The 23,189-nt window shown below is 38.1% G+C and overlaps 1 protein-coding gene across 1 annotated transcript; it reads left to right on the plus strand.

Moving 5' to 3' along the window:
* The first annotated feature begins 460 nt into the window (after positions 1–460).
* Positions 461–22,870, plus strand: LOC146497521 (macrophage mannose receptor 1-like). Its single transcript, XM_085141854.1, has 31 exons — positions 461–1,208; positions 1,518–1,874; positions 2,114–2,284; positions 2,445–2,600; positions 2,760–2,882; positions 3,246–3,383; positions 3,478–3,660; positions 6,751–6,905; positions 7,119–7,232; positions 7,658–7,773; positions 7,855–8,003; positions 8,089–8,288; positions 9,121–9,245; positions 9,514–9,586; positions 9,729–9,882; positions 10,029–10,067; positions 11,355–11,518; positions 11,637–11,698; positions 12,180–12,280; positions 13,251–13,396; positions 13,504–13,609; positions 13,900–14,024; positions 16,661–16,687; positions 16,791–16,893; positions 17,165–17,397; positions 18,827–18,992; positions 19,223–19,390; positions 19,469–19,588; positions 19,727–19,897; positions 20,137–20,166; positions 20,267–22,870. Exons 1-31 carry the CDS (start codon positions 1,130–1,132, stop codon positions 20,515–20,517), a joined length of 4,305 nt encoding a protein of 1,434 aa, XP_084997980.1. The 5' UTR covers positions 461–1,129; the 3' UTR covers positions 20,518–22,870.
* The last annotated feature ends 319 nt before the right edge of the window (positions 22,871–23,189 follow it).

Below are 23,189 nucleotides of genomic sequence, written 5' to 3' on the forward strand. Positions count from 1 at the left end.
CACATACAGTTGTGGTTATTACAACAGAAAACCAGAACTATTTTGAAACTTCCTATGTGTGTCATCTTTTGTTGGCCTCTATACTTCTTATGCATGTAGATTCAGGGAAACGTAGTAGGACTATATAAAAAAATATAGCTAGCTCAAAGGGTTTTCTATTATCAGACATTTTAAATGTTGAAACAGTTTTATTAAGCAGGTATTTTGATAACTGCATTAAACATATAAGCCTTAACATTACCGATGCAGAGCGTGGTGATCAGAGCTTGTGGCGAATTCAGTGAAAAAACTAAGTACGAACACAAATTCTAGATTAAACAAACAAACAAACAAACAAACATAATTTAGAGTGATATTTTTAAAAATATACTTTCATAATCTTCCACTTTAACAAATTCTGACCGTCAGAATAATGAAAGCTTAATTTTTGCAATTATTACCCTATGCTTGGAGTTACCAATCATAGCAGCTGTGGATCATGTTTTGCTGTGCTTAAATCACAATTTGAATCCCTGTATCCTTCTAACACAATTGGTAAATCACAATGCTGAATTAAATCAAAGCGCTAAATCAAGGTCCTGAAGAGTCAGCTGAATGGGGAAAAACAAGATCTGAGGATAAGCACAACTGGATCATAAGATGCACTTATGAGTGGAAATCCAAATCTTCTTGATTCCTTACTCTAGCATGGCAAAAATTAGCAGAGAAAAAAACAAAAAATACAAAACCAAAGGTTCACAGTCTGAGCAGTGGCTCATTCCGCTGGCACTAAATATTATCCCTTTTAATCCAGCTATATATGAATACTTTATTTTATTCCCTCCCCCCCTTAAAACTCTGTTTGCCTTTTTACTAAATCATACATTTTTTTAGTTAAATCTCTCTCCCTCCCACTTCTCTTGACTACAGGGAAAATGTCTACATTTTTGTTTCTTTGGATAAGCTAGAAAATCAGTATACAAGTCAGTTAGGCAAAATTCACAGTAACCCTCCCCTTCTTTTTCTTGTAAAACATCACTCATCATGACGAGGCAAGACAGGATGATATAAAGAGTCATGGTTGACAACCATTCACACCCTGTGTTTTGCTCCTGTGCAATTAGCTTATATGAAAATATAAGACACAGGAATGGGAATACTAACAATGAGGATAACTTCTACAGTCTTTGTGCTTCTCATCCAAACATTTCTCTGTTTGGCTTCAGATGGTACGGTAATCAACTATTTCTTGTATTTTTTGCTAAGGCTTTTACAGAGTATCATGCGTCCTGCCTGTCTGTACTAAATGTAAGATTGTTGTGTCCTCCATCGTTTCCTGTATTTATGTTTTGTTTTGTTTTTACAATTCTACAATGAGTTATTTGTGATTTTATCATAAAAACTGTTCTTTAAGTAAACGTTCTGCAATTATAAATATAAAAATCAGTTGAAGTATGCAAGTATGATAAATGGATGAAGATTTTCTTTGTTTTTTTACATCTCCAACAGTACTGTTTTTCAATATTTTGTCTCTACAGATTCCCAATTTCAACTAATTAACAGGGCCACTGGTTTTTGTTTGGTAAAATTAAATAACCACTGCAATGACATTCGCTGGACATCTGGGGATCGACTTTTGGTTCAGAATAAGAATAAGTGCCTCGGTGTTCAGGGAAAAACTGTGGGCAGTGAAGTAAACCTGTATGATTGTGATGAAACCAGTGAGCTCCAAAAGTGGGAATGCAAGAATGAAACTGTGATCGCTCTCAAAGGCCAAGAACTTTACATTGACCTCACTGCCGATAACACAGCCGTGCTCTCAAATAAAGTCGGACCCAGTAGCCACCTTACAATCTCTGGGACTTCCAGCGGTGCTTGCACAAGAACATATACAGGTAAGTGAAATAAATAAAAAAACATTGTAAAGTAATTCATGATTACTTTTATGGAAATAATATTAGTGGCATAATAAATTTGTAGATATTCATATTTAGTTCCAAAATAGTTGTAATGCAAAGATAGTGTGTCAAATGATTACAAGATGTTGATAAATGATAAAAGTATCATTTTGCTTAAACTATTCAAGCTATTCTTTGTTCTTTTCTTATATGTTTTCCTTATTTTGGTCCTTCAGAACTTTACACTATTGAAGGAAATGGAGCTGGGAGGCCGTGCATGTTTCCTTTCTATTACGAAAGCAATTGGTATTCGGAGTGCACTGCAATTGACTCTCCAGGGAACCGTAAATGGTGTGCGGTTGAAACAAAATATGATCATGGTCTCTGGGGTTACTGCCCAACTAACTGTAAGTACACAACAAATTCTAATACAGGTTTTCAGAGTAATAATCTACTGCGTAAGCAGAACCACCCAAACGTTACATTTGTGTGAAATGTTGAGAAACACCATGTTAACATACAAGTTCAGTGCAATACTATAATACTTTGACTGTTTTTGTGTTACAGCCAAAGAAACCTGGAACAAAGACCCCACAACAGGAGCATCTTATCAGCTCAACGCACAGTCTGCGCTGACCTGGGATCAGGCTGATGCCAGCTGCAAACAGCAGAGTGCCTCCCTGCTCAGTATCAGCAATCCTCATGAGCAGGCTTATATTTCAGGTAAGGAGACAAATATCCACAGTACATTGAATATATTGAAAACAAAACAATTCATTTAAGCTGAGAGACACTGCTCCAGCTGATGATTATGTTTTGAGTATTACACTTGGTAACTTTTTGTTTTCTCTGTCTCTTTTGTCTGTTAAACTCTACTGACAGCACTATTAGGGGCAACTTGGGGACAGGATTACAAGCTCTGGGTTGGACTGATCTTCCAGGATTTAGATTATGTGTGGAAGTGGTCTAATGGGAATCCTTATGCATATCTGAATTGGGATTCAGGTAAGTTTTCTTTCAAGTTTCAGGAGCTTGTGTTACCATTCTGATGATAATTTACATTACTGTTGTTAAAATATTTCAGCAAGTCATCTTGATCATGTTTGTCATCTTTTTTTATTGATATAAGAAATGTTATCTGTCAGCAAGTCAATATTTTTTTCCCTATTTTTTATAAAATTTCTTCCACGCTGGCGTGCCAGTCACACTGCAGATATAGCAATAATCAGAGAACCTCTTATTGTTCAGCAATTTCAACAATACACAATACACACCATGCTTCTAAATATCTTGAGAATCCTGTGAATTGAAAGTTGCCGAGTCTCATCTCATAAGTGACAAGTATCATTTACCATCACTGTACTGTAGGACATCCAGTTTCTAATCCAGGATATAAGTGTGGAATTATTGATGGCGCTGTTCAGTACTCTTGGCAAAGTTTAAAATGCAACAAGAAACTGGGATACATCTGCTACAGTAAAGGACCTTTACCTGCACCTACTGAAGGTATAGAAAAAAAATCCCTTCTCTACCCTTCTCTTTAAACAACTTGATTGACTCTATTTCTTTGATCTTCTTTTTTTCTTCTTATGCTTCATAGGTGCAGAGAGCGGATTTTGTACAGCACCCTGGATCCCCTACAATGGCCACTGCTTTTACCTTTATCGTAATGAAACAAAGAAATGGTCTGATGCTCAGAAAGCTTGCCGTAAAGAAGGAGGAGACCTAGTAAGCATTCGTAATGTGGAGGACCAAAGCTTCATCATCTCTCAACTTGGATATGGTATGGCAATAAAAACTTCTGAGCACCATTTGCATTCCTTTAACACAGTGGTTCTTAACCTGGGTTCGATCGAACCCTGGGGGTTCGGTGAGTCGGTCTCAGGGGTTCGGCAGAGCCTCCACCGTGACATGCACGGCTCATTTTGTGCACCAATATCCCATATCTATGTCTTGAATTTGAAAAAAATCATATTTTATTTTTCACTAAAGAAGGGTTCAGTGAATGCGCATATGAAACTGGTGGGGTTCGGTACCTCCAACAAGGTTAAGAACCACTGCTTTAACATAACCTTCACCCAACACTTTTCATATTTATGCAATTTTTATGCAATTGCTGGTGAGTAACTGAAATATTTTTGAGGCACGATCTAATATGATTGTGTTGGTATGCTCCTGGATCAACAAAAGTAATGTTTGTCCAGTTTCAACATTGCAAGTTATCAATCACATTGCAGTGATGTCATAATGTTGTGATGTGGAAACACCATCACACCACACACCAAACCCTAACCCTACACCCCAAACCTGAACAATGATCACATACTAATGCCGAACGCAAGTTTTTTCCAAGTTGCAAAGTTGTGAAATCATAACAATGTTATTTGTCATATACAGTGTGGATCCTAGACAAACCTAGACAAACACGTTGATCTAAGAAAAAGACCAACAATTCAGTTTTATGTAATTTATATACCGCAAATCACAGCAACAGTTACCTCTCTGAACCATAGTCAAAGGGCTTGGAAGCTGAATGATGTGCTTCCCTTTCTAAGTTTAAGTTTACTGTAGGAGCCACAAGTAAGCCAGCAGGCTGGGAGCGAAGTGCTCTAATGGGGTGATAAGGTCATTAAGACAAGATGGTGCCAGATTATTCAAGACCTGGTACGTAATGAGAAGGATTTTAAATTCAATTCTGGATTTAACATGATTATATCAGATAGTCCATTTCCGGAATGTGGGGCCTCCCTGCTGCTGCGGAGTCGGGGCGGTCTGCTTCTCCCCACCGCAGGGAAAAGGGTAACACAACCTGGGTCTGGGTGCGGTTCCCCCCTCCAGGGGCAAGGGTACCTAGACCCGGTTCGTAGAGTACGCTTGGGGAGTGTGATTGTGTGTACAGCGTCTCTTTATGTCTGTCTCCACGTTGGTTGAGTGTGGAGTAAGTGCATATGAGAGCATGAGGGTGGGAATGGATGTTTGTATCTGTGTGTGCCTGTATGTCTGTGTCCATATGTCAGGTTGGGTATCAGACGCCACCTCTCTGAGGACAGCTCAGGCCCTCCAAGGTTTGGAGGCCTATCTCCCCCCACCACTTCCCCTGCTGGGGGCGGACTCCCTCAGACATCGGTGCGTTGGTGGTTCTTTGTGTCCGGGGGTGGGCGTCCGGGTACACACCGGCTCACTCCTTGGCGGCTGCTTATCGGGGCCTGGAGCCTGGGGCTCGCTTGGGCCACTTCGGAGGTGGGGTGTCCCCGGCCTCTCGGCCTGGGGCTTGGTCACTCAGGCACAGCTGGCTGCCGGCGGAGCTCATGGGCACGTCACTGCAACCCCCCCTGGCTTCTGCTCCGTGGCTGCTGGGTGACCCCTCATCTGGGACTCTCCTCGGCTCTTTCTGGGACAGTGGCACGGCTGCCCCTCTGTTGGTCTTCCTTGGTCTCTTGTGTTCTGAGGACCTCTGGATGTCTGGAGTTTTGATCTCCTCCATACCTGCTTCATGCCCTGGAGGACGGGGCAGTGGCCCCCCACACCCTCTAGCAGATCATTACATGAGGGAACCTTTTAAGAAAACAAGCGCGTCCATGCTCACAGGTGTACACACGGGTGATCACACACACAAACTACACCCTTTTTGGCTCCTACCTCAATGCACACTGTGCTGTCGATCTTACGTGCTGCACAATAATGTTTAATATTTAGTATTTACTGTCATATTCCCATATATCATTGTGATGTTGTTTATTGTATTACTCTCGTTTTCTTCTGCTTGTTTTCTTTTTTCTTTCTCAACAGGTGATCCAGGTGATCGATATATGTATTTTTTTTTATTTTTTATTTTTTTCTGCTTATTCTGTTGGTTTTTGTTTTTTGCCCTTCTCCCCCGTCCCTCTTCTCAACTGTTTTTCTTTCCCTCTTTCTTTCTCCCTTTTCTTTCCCCCAGTCAAGTCTGTCCCGTATTCAGCAAGTGAAAATAAAATAAAGAATAAAAGGTGAATCAAATGGACCATTACGGCAAAGCTGGGATGGTCAATTTGGTAAAGAAAATCCGTTGGGCATCTTTCTTCGCCTTTAGACAATAATTCTGATGGCAAAAGAGCCAAACGGGACAGGCGAAAAGAAAAAAAAAAAAAAAAAAAAAAGATAGTCCATTTCTGAGAACACATTTAACCTCATAAAACTAAAGTCAAAAGATAAAAACAAGAAGTCAGGTGATTGGATATTGAACAAATTTATGCTCCTTTATACTTGAGCCCTAAATTCACTTCAATCCACTTAACTGAAAGATGTAAATTCCACATACATATCAAGTTAACTGTTAAAGTTCCAGGAAGTGTTCAGCTTGTAATTAAGTCATTAGAAGTTGTCTCTCCTTAATTGATAAAATGTCTAATTTGAACATCACACTGAAAAGTTAAAAACACACTCAAACACAGATATTAATGAATATCTTATTTTATAGCTACACACATAATACAATTGTGAGCAATCTATTCTTGGAAATGTACAGCAGTCCACCACCTTCAAAAAATCCAGGGCTCTCACCACATCTAATAGTCACTTCAGACCTACCATGCAGACTACTTCTTTAGAATAATGACCGTTTATTAGTCGGTCACTTTGGGAATCCTCCTATTTTGGACATAAAACTAGGTTTTTATTTTTGTCACTTCATAAGCATTCAGTCACTTTCTGTTGACTGATCCCTGTATCGCTGCACATCTCACATATGATGAAGTTTGTTTACAAGTCCAGCAATTCTGGCAGACGATTAGCAGCAGTCTAAAACTTAAGTGCAAAAGTAATATCTAAAGTGTACCAAATGAGCAGAATTTATCAAGAAGATTATACAACAATTAATGTTATTTTCTGTCTGCAGCATCCACTGATGAACTCTGGATTGGACTAAATGATAGGAACAGAGAGAGGCTGTTTGTCTGGAGTGATCATTCTCCTGTGAGTTACACTAGCTGGGACTCTCGGGAACCAACTGTCACCTCTGAACAAGAAGACTGTGTTCTGATCAGAGGGGAGGTAAGGTGCACAGTGTGGGAGTGATTATTGATGATTGTGACACGCCAGCTTTTTTCTGTAAAACTATGCAGTTCTGTTAAAGAACACTGGATGCCAGGAAGGTCCATTAATATCCAGGAAAATTAGGTCTTTGTTTTATGATATGCACCGTAGCCTGTCTATCTCTTGTTAATTTCAGTTTCCACTTGAATTTTGTTCTTTCCATTCTTGCAGAATGGAAACTGGGCTGACCGTGTGTGTGACGAGAAACATGGCTTTATCTGCATGAAGACAAGTGACTCTGAAACCTCTGGAGATGAAGTGGAGCTGAACGCAGGCTGCAAAACTGTATGTGAACTTTTCAGATATTTTCCAAAGAATGTCTGCATCTGGTTGGTCTGAATGCACACATTCTGTTATCTGTTTCTGTTTTGTAAAGGCTGTTGTATATTTCAAATGGCACGATGTCTAAATTTAATTTTGTGCCTGTGGTCCATGAAATATCTAGGAAAGCAGCATACACATAAGGTATGATGCCTAATGAAACATTGTATTTGGGTGCTGTTTATAGTAAAAAGATTAAGAGAACATCTTATTTAGTCATTGCATTTTTAGGAAAAAAAATCATTCCTGTAGAGTAAACAAGTAGTCACACTGATGCAGTGTGATTCTGCATTCTGGTGTTTTACTCCTTGCTATCACAAAAAGACAGAAAGACAACATTTAACGACAGGCTTGAATAGTTTTCCAACTGTTGTTTCTCTGCAATGCAGGGTTGGAAAAGACATGGATCCTACTGCTACTTTGTAGGGGCTGAGACAAAGATGTTTCATGAAGCCAACGATGACTGCAAGAGCTCAAACTCTTACTTAGCTGATGTTTCAACTGGGTAAAATAGTTTTCATTATAAAAAAGTATATGTAATTTTGCATCAGGCAGCCTCTAATGTGACTTGTGTAAATATTTCCAGGGTGGATAATGCTTTCCTTGTAAGCTTGGTGGGGCTGAGGCCAGAGAAACACTTCTGGATAGGTCTCTCAAACCTGAAAAACAGAGAATATTTTATGTGGACCAACAATGCCTATGCAAGATATACTCACTGGAACACTCATATGCCAGGTAATGCAAATGTGAATCGCTATGTAAACTATAGTTGGGAGATGTCTTTACAAATGACAGCTAACAATTTCTTTTATAACACAAGGTCACGTGCAGGGTTGTGTTGCTATGGCAACTGGGCATTTTGCTGGCCTTTGGGATGTGTTGCCTTGTACCAATAAGGAAAAATACATCTGCAAACACCTGGCAGAGGGGGCAGCTTTAACCCCTGCTCCACCAACCACTGCCACGCCTAACTGCACAGATGGATGGATTAAGATGCAATCCAGAGGCGTCTGTTATAAGGTACTGTGGCTGCCACAGTGGTACATGACTTAAGTATTCTGCAGTCTCTATTTTTCACAAGCCCTTTACAAACAGTAGAGTTATCAAGAGCATCAGTATAGTAGCACTATAAACAAGTAAGTTACCCTGAGCTCCTCCTGATTCAAGGCAGTAGCAGAGGACCAATATTAACTGGTTTTGTTAAAAGAATAAACAGGTAAAGACATGTCCGATGTTATTTTACTCAGAAAAATTATTGAAACTAGAATGCGTTGTGCTGCTATAAGCCCCAAAAAACCAAACAAATAAAGAAAAGCCTCACAACCTTGTGATCAGTTTTATGTAGGAAAGATTTCATTCCAACCAAACTACACTTGTCATTTGCATCATTTATGCAAAAGAAAGTATGCATTGATACGTGACAAGAGGCTTCTATTTGTGATAACATCCCAGAATGTAAATATAGATGGTATTCCTCTTATCTTAGCTGCAATATCACAGTTTGGATTGCAGAGCTAACTTCAAAACTGGCCAAAAAAAAAAAAACCAACCAAAAAACTTCAGTGAAATAAGCAGAGGAAAAACATGTTAATTTTGTTTTGAGTGTGTGTCCCATCAATTTCATACTTTCCTTTTTGTTAGTAATTTCTGATCATTTCTGCACAAGGGTTTCTGTCACTTCCCATCTCATAATCCTTTCTGTTGTAGAAGGATATGATTATTCTATTGATCTTATTCATAACAAGGATGACATAAAAACAGAGATGACTGCCCATGTTTAGCATGTAGTTCTAAATGTACAAATATTACCAAAGCTTTAGATCACAATTCAGTTTCTTATATTTTCTTTAAGATCTTTTCAGAGGCTTCAGAAAAGAGAAAGACCTGGTACGAGGCTAGAGATTACTGCAGAGCCATTGGAGGAGACCTAGTCAGCATTCACAGCGGTGCTGATTTACTACAAATGCAATTTTCGTGGTATGGTGTTATCTGGTCTACAATCAGAGCTACATAAGATAAAAATCTTTTGTAAAGTACACCTCCAGTCTAAGTCACACATTAGTGGCAGTCATAGATTCTTATCATTCTCAAGCAATGAGTTGTGTATAAGCATAATCACTGATAGAAAAAAGGAAACATGTTTTTACAAAATATTTATACATTAATAACTAAATAAAAGGTCTTTGTAAAAGAAAAAAAAATTACACAAGTATAAACATTTAGAACATACATTTGTCCATTACAGGCATAATCAATACTGGATTGGACTTAGTGCTCCTGACCCAGACACAGGTTATGTATGGAGCGATGGATCCCCGGTGAGTTTACAGTTTTTAACTCTCTGGTTTATGTAGCCAAAATGATGATAACTATTATTAATATTACTGATGTTACAGCTGCTATTACTACTGCTACAAATACTACTACTACTATTCATAATTATCTTATTTTTTTATATAGGTAAACTTTCAAGTGTGGAGGGATGGAGAGCCAAACAATGAAAATAACGCTGAATCATGTGCTGAAATGAAACACAATTATTGGGGGGAAACTTTGTTTTGGAATGATGTGCACTGTGAGAAGTACAATAACTGGATTTGTCAGATCCACGCAGGTACAGCATGGTCACAGTTATACAATTCTTTTGTAGCATTTTTTTTTTTTTTTTTGGACCAGAAGATTATTGTATGTATTCTCACAATGTCAAGCTCGAGGTGGTCACTAGTAACTCAACACTACTCTGTTTTTATTCCTTCACAGGAGTCACCCCAAAGCCGGCTCCAGACCCTGTCACCCCTGGTAGGTGCACCAGTGCGTTGAGGAATTTGACCACACTGCCAGACAGCATCTTTACATGACTGTTGACTTTCTATTGGGATTACCAGGCTGAGACCATTATTCATACTATGCTGACAGGGAAACTGATGTCTCAAGGATGCTGATTTTCTGCGTGGCAAATATTTGAAACTACTATAATATAATAAGTATAATAATAATAGGCTGAATAATATTATTGTGTTTTGTTTTGTTTTTACCACTAAGCTGTTAAAGGCTGATGGGGTACTGCTGTGACCCCCACTGGGCAGGCAGATGGGATGGATGGGTGTCGTGTTTGTGAATGCGATAACTTGAGAAAACACTTATGTAGAATTTTGAAATTGATACCATAGCTGTGTCTGCTAGGACACATGTACAATGAATACATGAATGTATGAATGTTTATGAACTCATATGAAATGTGTTTTTTATGTAAAGCGCTATACAAATACAGGCCATTTACCATTCATAATCCAACAACAAATCCAAAATAGGACACAGAACCTAGACTTGCTCTTCTGAAATCTCAAAAGATAATGGAATAATGGTTTCAAAAAACAAAACAAAATAAAAACCTGTGAGCATAGTAATAGTAAATAGAAAATCTGTTCTATGAGTGTGTGAAGCCCATTGAAAGGATTTAATGGCTGACCATCCTTTATTTTTCTCTGTATCTGATGGTTGCAAGATCAGTTGAATTAGATTGAACTGTTTTTTCATAGTTGAACTGTTTATTTGTTTATCAATTCAATTTTATTTATACAGCACCAAATCACAACAACAGTTGCCTCACGGTGCTTTATATTGTAAGGTTGACCCTACAATAATACATACAGAGAAAAACCCAGCAATCATATGAGGCCCCATGAGCAAGCACTTTGGTGACAGTGGGAAGGAAAACTCCCTTTTAACAGGAAGAAACCTCCGGCAGCACCAGGCTCAGGGAGGCGGGGCCATCTGCCACAACCAGATCTCATTCATACAGTATGAGCATAAAACTCACAGTGAAGAAAGGAAGGATTGTGTAGTTTGAGGAAAAGATGGAAAACATGCAGTTGTTGTTCATAATTTTAAAGCCTCACTGTCAACAACTGGAAAAACATGAGCTTGTCATGAAAAAAGTTGTTTTTTTAAGACTTGCTTATCTAACACATTTACAGTAGTTTCCAAACATGTTTTTATAACATTTTCTTTGAAATCTTTGAAAAAGAGGGTCATATTATTTGCACATTTACTGAAATAGATTGCGCATTTCTTATCTATTCTCAGAATATAACACGACCTCTGATGGGTGGCTAGAGTGGAATGGGGCTCAGTATTACTTTAACAAAAAGTCGATGGCCATGGAGGACGCTCGTATGTTCTGCAGACAGAGGCATGGTGACCTGGTATCTATCAACAGTGAAGCAGAAAGGATATTTTTATGGAAACAGGTGAGCAATGGCATTTGTAAAAGATTTACCAAGGCAACGGGTATTTAAGTTAGAATTGCAAAAACTAAAACATCCAAAACACCGACAGTTTTTTCTATGTGTCCATGTTTTTGTGCAGATTTTAACAGATTATCTGAGTTCTTGGATTGGCCTATCTGTAGATCTTGATGGAACATTTCAGTGAGTATGAATTTAGTGACAAAAATGTAAATGCAATTTACAATTAACTTAAATTTATGCAACAGCAAGTTAAAAATGGTAGTACTTAGTGCAAGGCAGCATGTCAGATAAGTATACCAGTTTTAATTTCAGTCAGTCATATCTTGAGTGTTTAATTTATAATCTACTGTTCTGATATACAAAGGGGGAAATTAAATGCGTCTTATTGTCCAAATACTTTAAGCTCTAACTGCACATGCAGATCTATTTGCATTTCTATTTGCGGAGCTTTGTCCGTATTTGTAAAATTTTGGAGTTTCCTGTTTGTAATCTTTCCCACCAACTTTATTCAGTTATTACAGCTAAAAACAACAAAAGTGTGACCAAAAAGAAGAAGGATAAGAGTATCTTTAATGAACCCAGTATGCCACTGTCTTGGTATTATTGTCACAAATCTTTTACAGATATATTTAAACAAATTTATTTTCTGTGTTACATTAAGGTGGATGGATGGTTCTCAGTTGTTGTTTCAAAGTTGGCAGGAAAATCAACCTGACTTCAAGAACTTTGATGAGAACTGTGCTTTGATGACGTCTCACAATGGTGAGTGTACCGAAATATGATTCAGTTTCACTGAAATACATACACAGAACAAGTGGTATCACCCAGAGATAGCACTCAGGCCATCCTGTCACAACTACCCCTTCAGTTTTAATGGCACCCTAGTTTTATCACAGTAATACGTATCCTTTACAGCCCATACACACATATCAAACAACAACAACAAGTACAGACATCCTTTACTGAAGCAGAAGTAGAAATACTACTATTAGAAAATATAAGTTGAGTTGAAGTAACCATTCAACTTCGTACTCAAGTAAAAGTAAAAAAAAAAGTGAAATGTAGTCATAGTCACACACTGTTTTACTTTAAATCCATCACAGCAGCTGGACCTTTAGCTTGCAACACACTGTGTAAAAAACTGCACACAAACAGTTTGTGTGTTTGCTGATGTTTGCTGAGCTGATAGAAACATTTGAAATTTGAAATTACCTGCCACTTAAAAACAAAGTCACTCCCATTATGCTCATTCCTCTTTTGTAGCACTAGCTAGATGCTAAAGTACCTAAACCGCAACATACGGACACCTGCAGTTTTTGCGGTGTTATGACAAAAAAAAAAGAAAAACACCATCCCGCCTTTATCCCCTGACTTTGGCACACGTCATCTCTTTTTCTGAGTCATCCTCTGGTGATAAACACATGAACAGGATTGACTTCTGCTTCAAATCGGTTTGATGTTTTGAGGCTCGCAGGGACGAAATAATAACTTGACCCTAATGCGTTAAAGCAATAGTAACAAGTCTGTTTTGAAAATGTAAGAAGTAGAATACAGATATTTGTTTAAGAATGTAGGGAGTAAAAGTAAAAAGTATGTAGAAAAAGAAACTACTCAAGACGACATGCTACAAAAGATAAAATGAGTGTGTGATATCAAAATTGATTGAAGATTTTTTAAATGTTTCATTCAAGTTGATAATGTTATTAATTTAATATGCTGACCTGGCCTGCAGGATTCTGGCATGACTCCAGCTGTGGGCTTGAGTATGCGTCCATTTGTAAGCGCAGCAGCTCAACACCTGCAAACACCACCGCCGCAGTGCCTACAGTGCCCCCAAAAGGTGGATGTCCACACCCCTGGAAAAAATTTAACTCTAAGGTCAGATGTCTTTTCATGTCTTTTAATCTTTCTATTATTTACTGTTGAAGCAATATGTTCTTAGTGCTTGGAACACTATATTGATCTTTTTCATCTTTCAATTTTAGTGTTACAGCATCATTGACAATCAGAATTTAACATGGCATGATGCAAGGGAAAAATGCAAACAAAAGGGTGGAAACTTGGTGTCTATTACTTCAAGAGATGTGGAAGGTTTGTTTCATTTTCTTTTCACTCAAATAAGTATTTCAATTTTGTTACCTTCTCCACTTTTGCAATCCATTTATGATACTACAGCAACAGCTCACAAAGCCAACAACTCTGTTTTAAACAAGCTATATTTTGCCATCCTTCAAAGATTCATCTATTCCCAATACCTAAAGTTACCACTGAATTTCTTTTGTTGTGCAGTTTTGGCATACCCACAAGTTAGAGCTGATACCACGGTGCACTTTTATTTGCAAGAAAATATCTTAACCATAAATCTTTGTCTACATTTTCAGTGTTTCTACTGTCTCAAATGGCTGATGCACCTACTACAGACTTGTGGATTGGTTTATTTCAGTCACAGTGGAGAACTTACTGGACTGATGGACAACCAAAGTCATACATCAATTTGGGTAATGATGTAAGTGGTAAAATAATAATCTGTTCTCAGTGAGTAAAAAAAATCATGCTGAAAATCTGTAGCTATATAGACTGGGTAATGTGTCAGGAACGAACAGATGCCACCTGGCTTGACAAAAATGAAAATGGTCAACCTAGAAGTGGCTGAATTCAAATGTGGTGATACAGTACTATAGGTCATTAACCTAAGATGGGGGCTCATTATTTAAGACCTTGTATGTGATGAGAAAGATTTTAAATTCAAATCTGGATTTAGAAGGGAGCCAGTGAAGAGAAGCAAGTATAAAAGAAATATGCTTTCTCTTTGTAGTCCCTGTCAGTATTCATGCTTCAGCATTTTGGACCAACTGAATGTTTTTCAGGGAGTTTTTAGGACATCCTGACAATAAAAAAACTACAGTAGTTAAGCCTAGGAGTATTAAATACATGAACTAGTTTTTCAGCGTCATTCTGAGACAGAATATTTATACTTTTAGAGATATTGCGCAAATACAAGAAAGCAGTCTTACATATCTGTTTAATATCCTGGTCAAAACAACTCTTAGGATTCATCACAGTGTCTCTGGAGGCCAAGGTAATGCTATCCAGAGTAAGCATGTGGTTAGATACCATATTTCTAATATTTTTAGGGCAGAACACAATAATCTCAGTTTTATCAAAATTTAGAAGCAGAAAATTAGGGATCATCCAGATCTTTGTGTCTTTAAGGCATACAGCAAGATAGTTTAACTAATTGGTGTGTGATCTGGCTTCATGGATAGATTACACTTGCCTAAGTGAGAAATGTAACAGAATCAGTTCTAGCATGGAACCCTGTGGAACACCATAATTAACCTTAAGTGTGTAAGGAGGACTCAATTTACATGAACAAACTGGAGTCTATCAGATAGATTTGATTCAAACCACTGCAATGCAGTACATTTAATTGCTACAGCATGCTCTAATCACTTAATAAGCTATTATGGCCAAGTATCAACCAGTATCACACTAAGATCTAGGAGGACAAGCACAGAGATGACTCAGTAGCTTGTATGGCCCCCGCATGTTTGTATACATACTTGATGACATTGGGGCATGTTTCTAATGACACAACTGATAGTGTTTCGGGTGTCTCCCACCAGATTTGGGACATCAGAACATTAAGTGAGTAAAAAACACCCTAAATGCATTTAGAATATATTTAGAACTACAAATTAAATTCTTTTAGCAATTATTGCTTTTTTTGGTCACAATTCCAGCCCACCTGCTTTATCTGGGCTTGGAACTGGCAAAAGTGACCTGAAATACGCACTCTGGTGGAGTTATTTTGTGTGTGTGTGTGTGTGTGTTTTTAAGTAGTTTTAAACCTTGTGATCCACAAAAAGTAAAAGTAAAAGAAGAACTGACTGCGTTACAGTCAGGGCTGGAGCAGTGGCTTCGCTCATGCGTGATTCATTGCAGTTTGGACGCATAGGGGTTAACATCTGCTCTGACACCAGCTGGGGGACACTGCTGTATGAGGATGATCTGCTGCCTGTGAGCACTTTGGCACGGGCGAGGTGCCCATGGCAGCACCCACTGCTTGTTGAGAGTAAGAGCGATACGTGCTTTCACGTCACAAAGTGGTCATAAGTCTTCCTAAAAACACCAGCAAAAGTCGCCAGACTTCTGTCACTAGTCGCTTTTTAGAAAAGAGGATCTGAAAACTCGCTAAATATATCTCCAAAGTCGCCAAGTTGGCAACACTGGTGCCATTGCCAAACCTGTAAAAGTCTTTGCATCCTGCCATGGATATGCCTCTCCAGACTATCACTGGGCCACAACCAAACCAGTCATGCTGAACGATTTAACATTATGGTATTCTATGGCAAATACCAATCAAATTCAATGAAGTTGGACAGTGAGCACAGGCCACCCTACATGATGTAGTGATCTCAGACTACTCTTACGAATTCTGCTTCTGATTGTTTAGTCAGAGACATTTACACCATTGCCCTGCTGGAGATGACTTGCTGGGCTCTGACAGTGCTCATCCTGTTCCTCCTTCAACAAAGGAGCAGATACTGGTCCTGCTGATGAGTTAAGGACCTTCTACAGGCCTGTCCAGCTCTTCCAGAGTAACTTCCGGTCTCCTGGAATCTCTTCTATTCTCTTGAGACTGTGCTGGGAGACACAGCAAACCTTCTGGCAATGGTACATATTGATGTGCCATCCTGGAGGAGTTGGATTACCTGTGCAACATCTGTAGGGTATGGCCTCATGCTACCAGCAGTGACACTAACTCTAGCCGAAGGCCAAACTAGTGAAGAAACACTCGGAAAAGAGGAGAAGGGGAAAAATGTCAGTGTCCTCCACCTGTAAAACCATTCCTGTTTTGGATGCTGGCTCACTTTTGCCCCTCTAGTGCACCTGTTGATAATTTCATTAACCCCAAAGTTGCTGACACTGATTAACAACCTGCTCTGCTATCCCAGAACTTTAGCTGACTCGATGCTATACTTTGGTTAAAAAGTGTTCCATTAATTTTTTGAGCAGTGAACTTGCACCATGTAGATACAGTCTATATTACCTATTGTGGAGAGTCAGACAAACTGATAAATCTATAACTGTATATTTTTTTATTTACAAATAATTAAAATCTTTGTGTTTACATTACAGCGTTGGTATTGGTATTATGAACAAAAGGTAAGTAGATTTTAAAGATCCAAGAATGCCCTGTGTTCCCTGACACAATTCCCTGTATCATCACATATCATTATTCTCTGTTGACTCAACTCTGTTTCCACAGAAAAACTGTTTTGTGATCAATACCAAGCCTTTGCTTGGTATTGGGAAATGGATTGAAAAGTCATGCAATGACACCAATGGATTTATCTGTCATCGAAATCTTGGTGAGTCCATTTCTACCCTCAGGCCTGTTGCCACCCAACTTGAGCTGCAGCTCCATCAGACACTCTCTAGCTTTTCTAAAACAACAAAGAATTTGCTTTGACTTTTCATTCCTATAATTAATATCTCTATCTCTATATAATATATAATAACAATAATATCTATGATCAAGGATATGATTCATCACTGGATATAGCTAACTTTTTAAGAATGATTCAGAGGGTTTTATTATGTAAAAAAAAATAAAATAGTTTCTATTCTCATCCTAAACAGACACATCTCAACCAGATTCTCCAGAACCAACAATTTCTACTAACTACATCAAAATACTCAATGACTCCATTAAGGTTGTTCCTCAACAAATGAATTGGGATAAAGCTGCAGAGTACTGTAAAAATGACGATGCCCTCCTAGCTAGCCTGAGGAATGAGTGGACGCAAGCTTATGTTGAGCTCATGGCACTGAATCTCAAGGCTCCTCTTTGGTTTGGATTACACAAAGCGCAGGTAAACTTTTGAAGACATATAAAAAGTTCATAACTCAATAATAGGGTCAACCACTTTGAAACTTCTGACTGCAAATTCAATCAAAAATCTACTTATGGGCACAAAAAATTATTTCAACAAAGATTTTATCTAACAAAATAATCTGTAATTATGAAAATGAAATCTTCATTGATGGATAAAAATACTGGCCTAGTTATTTATCCAATCATTCGGTTGTTTGTGAACTGAGATTAATCATCCATCCATTTCAGTTAAATGTAGCTATTGCTTTTCATAATACGTCCGCCAGCACCACGTAAACACATTTGAAGTTGCTGTGTATTTACATTCTGTACTCTCAATCATGGCTGACATAACTGACTGTTATAAAGCACTTGCTAACTTGACTACAAAGATGCCAATAAATGTGATATAAAGAAGCAGATGCACATTATGCTGCATTAAAAATAAACACTTTTAAATGCAGCAGTCATTAAATAAGCATTGTGGAAAGTTTCACTGTTTTACTAAAGTGCCTACCTTACCCAGGGCATGATCAGTGCAGCCTCCCTAATCCAGCAGGGAGATGCTCTGTGTGAGGAAGGCATGTTGAGGAGCAGCACCTCTTATGTAAACTCTTAAACCGTTACTTAAAACTCCATCATTTTACCCAGCTCGGGCTGTCTTAGCTAAAGGAGCAGATACTGATCCTGCTGATGAGTTAAGGACCTTCTACAGACCTGTCCACCTCTTTCAGAGTAACTGTCTCCTGGAATCTCTTCTATGCTCTTGAGACTCTGCTGGGAGACACAGCAAACCTTCTGGCAATGGTACATTTTGATTTGCCATCCTGGAGGAGCTGGACTACCTGTTTTTTAAGCAGCATAGATTATCATGTTAGTTTGAGTCAACTCCGTTCAACTGTTATATCCTCTGTGCAGCTATGCTTACTAAGGGAAATATTCCTAAAAGCCGAATAATATCGGTAACTGCATGTATGTGAAAGTGTCTTAGTCATCAGGTCACCGTGTTCTAAGAAGCCTGGAAAGAAAAGCGTCTGGACTTCTTTAAGTTACTTGATGACTTTTATTCTCTCATCAGAGAAGCTTCTTTCGTTCTAAGAGCAACGGGTGGAGAGTCACAGATTTTTAAGCCCTATTGGGAGGGTTCCTAAGAAGGTCGTGGACCACTATTGATTCTCTGCCTAATCACATGAGCCAAGGCGTGAAAACAGGTGTGGGTCACAATCAGCCAAGGTTTCGGGTGAACCCACTGTTAGATCTTGCACCACCCTATCATTTGAGTTACTCAGATCAAATGACCCAAGATGTGAGAGGGCGTTAAGGCGCGTGGGAAGTGATCTCAAAACTGGATTACAGATGAGAGGGTTCCTATGGTTCTGCTAGTTTTCTTGATTGGTAACTGCTGTCTCATTAATCTTTGCTTTCAGATCAATGGTTCTTTCAGATATGTTGATGGATGGCATTTAAGATTCAGTCGATGGGGTAAAAATGAACCAAGCAAGGACAGAAGTTGTGTATACATGGATGTGGATGGAAAATGGAAAACCGCTCACTGTAACGAGACACTAATGAGTGTTTGCATGAAGTCTACAGGTACGACCAAACACTGGCTTATAGATACCCTACAACCCTGTAATGACTGGCATGTCTGTTTCATTTAAACTTGAATCATTGTTGAGAAGCGTAAATTACAGATCACAAGTACTGATATCCGTAAAAAAAAAAATTCTCCCCCCCCCACACACACACACGTTTGTTGTCAAAACAATACATTTCAAAGTTTTAAAAGATGTAATTCATTGATCTCATTGTCTCATTCACAGATGTGCTGCCAACAGAGTCAACTCTTTTTCCAGGAGTTTGTCCTCTAGACCCAGAGGCAACAATAGAAAACAAGAACTATATCTGGTTACCATTCAGGGGTTATTGTTATATTTTTATCACAGAGCAAAAGCGCTGGCAAGAAGCATCTACCAGCTGTGTAGCACATGGTAGGTGACTTATCTGAAAGATATTTGTATGCAATAAATTGCTGTAGTTTTCATTAACAACTGATTTGTTTTGTTAAGGTGGGATGCTTGCCAGCATTGAAGATTCCTCTGAGCAAAAATTTCTAGAAAGTAACCTGAGAACTTTTCATGATAGTTACACATCTTTCTGGATTGGCCTGTTTAAAAAACAATACAAAGGTGAGTCATTATTTATTTTTATGGTAAATAATAATAATAACAATAGTAACATATTTTTTTATAATTTGTTTTTAACCAAAGTTTCAGTTCAAAATCAATATTTTTTTTTAAATGATGTTTTTGTCTATTTTCCTGCAGAGGAATGGCTCTGGTTGGATAGAACAGTCATTAGTTACACTAACTGGGCTGAAGGTCAACCTGTTAATGGCAGCAGATTACCCCGCGGAGGAGAGATTAGTACATCAGATGGGACATGGATGGATATTGACATGTGGGTTAAAAGACCTTACATCTGCAAGACACAAAAAGGTAAAATAATCTTTAACAGTGTTTTCTCTTTTTCTTTTCTGTAATGATATGAATCTCTTGTAAGATGTTCACAACAGACATGACACAGTCATATGAATCCAAAAGGAATAACTCTTGTTACCGTGCTACGAATGCAAATACCTGTTTACTCCACAGCAATTTACTTTTATTTTTAAATGAAGTAGAGCTACTTTGTGATAAAGTGTCTTATTTGATTGTTCTTTCTTTTCCTTTTGTAGTATTGCTACCAAAGCCATCACCATCATCGAGTAAGAAACACCTCTTTTAACTATTTATTTTACATATCTTATTTCAAATTATTACAAATGTTTTTTAGCTGATTACCATCTACTTTTTCACTCTGTACAGAAACTGGATTACCTCATCATCAGCGTGTCTATATAACCACAGCAGTTGTGTTAGTCATTACTGGAATTGCAGTGGTGGCAGTCACTGCTGTCTTCTTCTTCAAGAAATTTGGTCATCAGTTACCTGCCCCTAACACCTTTGATAACCCGCTCTTCTTCAGCAGTAGGGTGTCACAGCCTGAGCAAGCTGACACCAATATACTGGTAGAGAATGCAGCAGAAGAGAACACTGGAGATTTAATCAGTATGTAATTTAAATATTTTGGGCTCATTTGCATGGCCCATGTGTTTCCTAGTATGTTATGAAAATTTGAGCTGAGGTGGCAGTAAATGGCTAAAAGCATATTTGAAACAACACAGGAGAATCATGTTTAACCAAATATGTATGTTATGACTGTGAAAATTGATTAAATTTGCTTTATTTTCTGAATGTAAATATTTAAAACATTGTTGTATATGGACGGTGGCACAGTTTCCTCACAGTATGAAGGTCCCGAGTTCCATCCTTTCTCTCATAGTCCAAAGACAAGCAGTTAGTGGGGTTAGGTTAATTGGTGAATCTAAATTGCCCATTGGTGTGAACGTGAGTTTGGTTGTCTGTGTGTCTATAGAACCTGTTCTAATCCGGTCTTTAAGTCTGACGTCATTAGTCGTGTCTGGGCCCAAACTCCACTGCAGGTCCATAAGTCAAGCGATCACTGTGGAAACACTGAGAGTTAAAAACTGTCTAAATCCTTTCATCTGTGATAAAATGATCAGTGTGGCTGCTCTACCAGGTGTAACAATTAAGTTTAACATCCAGGCATCCAGGTTTTATTTTAGTACTCATTAGAACTGTTTTTATCTTTTTTGAGTGAATTATCAGCCATCTTAATAGTCTTGACATGTATACACAATAGTGTTTATTACAACAGAAAACCAGAGAGATTACCGCTATTGGAGCTCAATGGGACATGTTAACTTCAGCCTCGCCACCTCTGATGCAGAGATTCGAGGAAACGTGCACTGGGTCTACATAGAACATACAACTAGCTCAAAGTCTTTTCTTTATCAGACTGTTAAATGTTCAAAACCGTTTTACTGAGCAAGTATTTGCTAACTTTATTAAACTTACAAGCATCACTGATACAGAGATTGTTGGAGTACAAGTCACAGCTTATGGTTATCTGCACTGTTGTTTGAAACCTGAAACTACAAATTCTAAACCCAATAAGGAAGTAACAGATATAAATTGAGAAAGTTTGATACTGTTTACTGAGAATTTTACGCCCTTCCCTATTCCTGACAATGTTCTGACTCACAACAGGAAGCTTTTATGCTGGGCTGTGAGACCGCTGTAGAGGACACTGGCACTTACATCATTTAGAGTTATAACTTTTTAAATAATTGCACAATTTTGCATTGCAACAAAATCTGATGGTCAGCAAAATGAAAGCGTCCGGAGTCTGGTAACTCCATGTTTATGTTTATTAATTTATTAGAGTTTTGTGTTTTTTTGTTATTTTTCTTCCAGTGTTTAGGTGTTCTCTGTGCTTGTGTTCATTTTACTTTGACAGTCCCTTGTCTCATGTCTGGTTTTGTGTCCAAATTCAGGCTCCGAAGGATCCTACCTACGTCATGTAGGTAGGATCCTTCGAAGGCTGGGTATGCAGCTAGAAGCAGAAGGAGCTAGAAAGACTTTATCATCATCGCCGGCATGTTTTGCACCTTAGGCTCATCAGAGACAATCAAACAATTTTCTTTAATCTACACGCATTTAGGAATTACTTAGCTAATTTCATGAATAATTTCAGTGACTGAATTATTGCCGGGGTGTTGTGCCAAAAAGTGTTTGCCTGCCAAAAACTGATTTCCAATGTTTCTGTGTGTTTTTTTTATGTGTGATATCTTTATCTATGTTGGTAAATAGACTTCAGTGAACAGGGTTTACAAAGGGGTTATATATATAATTTAAAAATTACCTGTTTTTAATTGCAGACTGGGATTTCTAATCAATTTAAAGGTTTTTAAGCAAATCTGAGACCAGAAGTTTTGGTCTAGGCTGACTGATTACAATTAATTTATCGATCTTTTTATTTCAACTTTTTTTTCAGGATTACGTGTCGTGTCGTGTCCTGCTTCCCACTTTGCAATAGGAAGGGATATTGATTCATCTATTTTAGAAAGTGTTCTGTATATTTTAGACAATAATTTGGGGGATTTAAGAGTAAGAAAATGTACCGCACTTGGTGGTGTTTGTAATTCAACTTGACCGATGTTAAATTTCTTTTTTACTATGGATTTAATTTGTTGATATTCTAAATCTTTTCTTGTTGATCCCAAATTGTATAACTAGTCTGTCAAACGGAATAAAGTCTGTTCCTTCTAATATTTAATTCCTTTATAACTCCAATCTGGAAAATTAATCATATTATTGTTTTGTAATATGTCAGGGTTATTCCAGATAGGTGTACGTTTGCATGGGATTTATGAAGACTCTGTTATTTTTAGAAACTCCCACCATGCTGTCAGAGAAGAGCTGATGTCGATGCTTTTAAAGCATTCATGTCTTTTGATGTTTGAGCTGATAAATGGTAGGTCTGAAATCTTTTGATTATTGCGTAGTGCCTGTTCAACATCTAGTCAGGGCTCATCTAAGAAGGTATGTTTTAACCATCCTGAGATGAACTGAAGCCTGTTGGCTAAGAAGTAGTGTTGAACGTTAGGCAGATAGTCCTCCTTTATCCTTGGTTCTTTGTAGCATTTTTAAGCTGATACGCGGGGGTTTATCTTTCCAAAGGAATTTAGAAATATACGAATCCAGAGATCTGAACCAATCTTGTGATGGTTTGTTTGGGATCATTGAAAATAAATATTTTTTTTTTGGCAAGATCATCATTTTTATAGTGGCGACCCTTCCCATGAGTGATATGGGTAGAGAGATA

Source organism: Neolamprologus multifasciatus, chromosome 18 (assembly GCF_963576455.1).
Source record: "Neolamprologus multifasciatus chromosome 18, fNeoMul1.2, whole genome shotgun sequence".
NCBI lineage: Eukaryota > Metazoa > Chordata > Actinopteri > Cichliformes > Cichlidae > Neolamprologus > Neolamprologus multifasciatus.

Excerpts from the sequence above, each read along its gene's own strand:
- LOC146497521 (XM_085141854.1), top strand. The coding sequence starts at position 1,130 with ATGGGAATACTAACAATGAGGATAACTTCTACAGTCTTTGTGCTTCTC. Across the intron at positions 2,883-3,245 it reads ATATCTGAATTGGGATTCAG|GACATCCAGTTTCTAATCCA; the intron begins GTAAGTTTTCTT and ends ACTGTACTGTAG. Across the intron at positions 13,610-13,899 it reads TACTTCAAGAGATGTGGAAG|TGTTTCTACTGTCTCAAATG; the intron begins GTTTGTTTCATT and ends CTACATTTTCAG.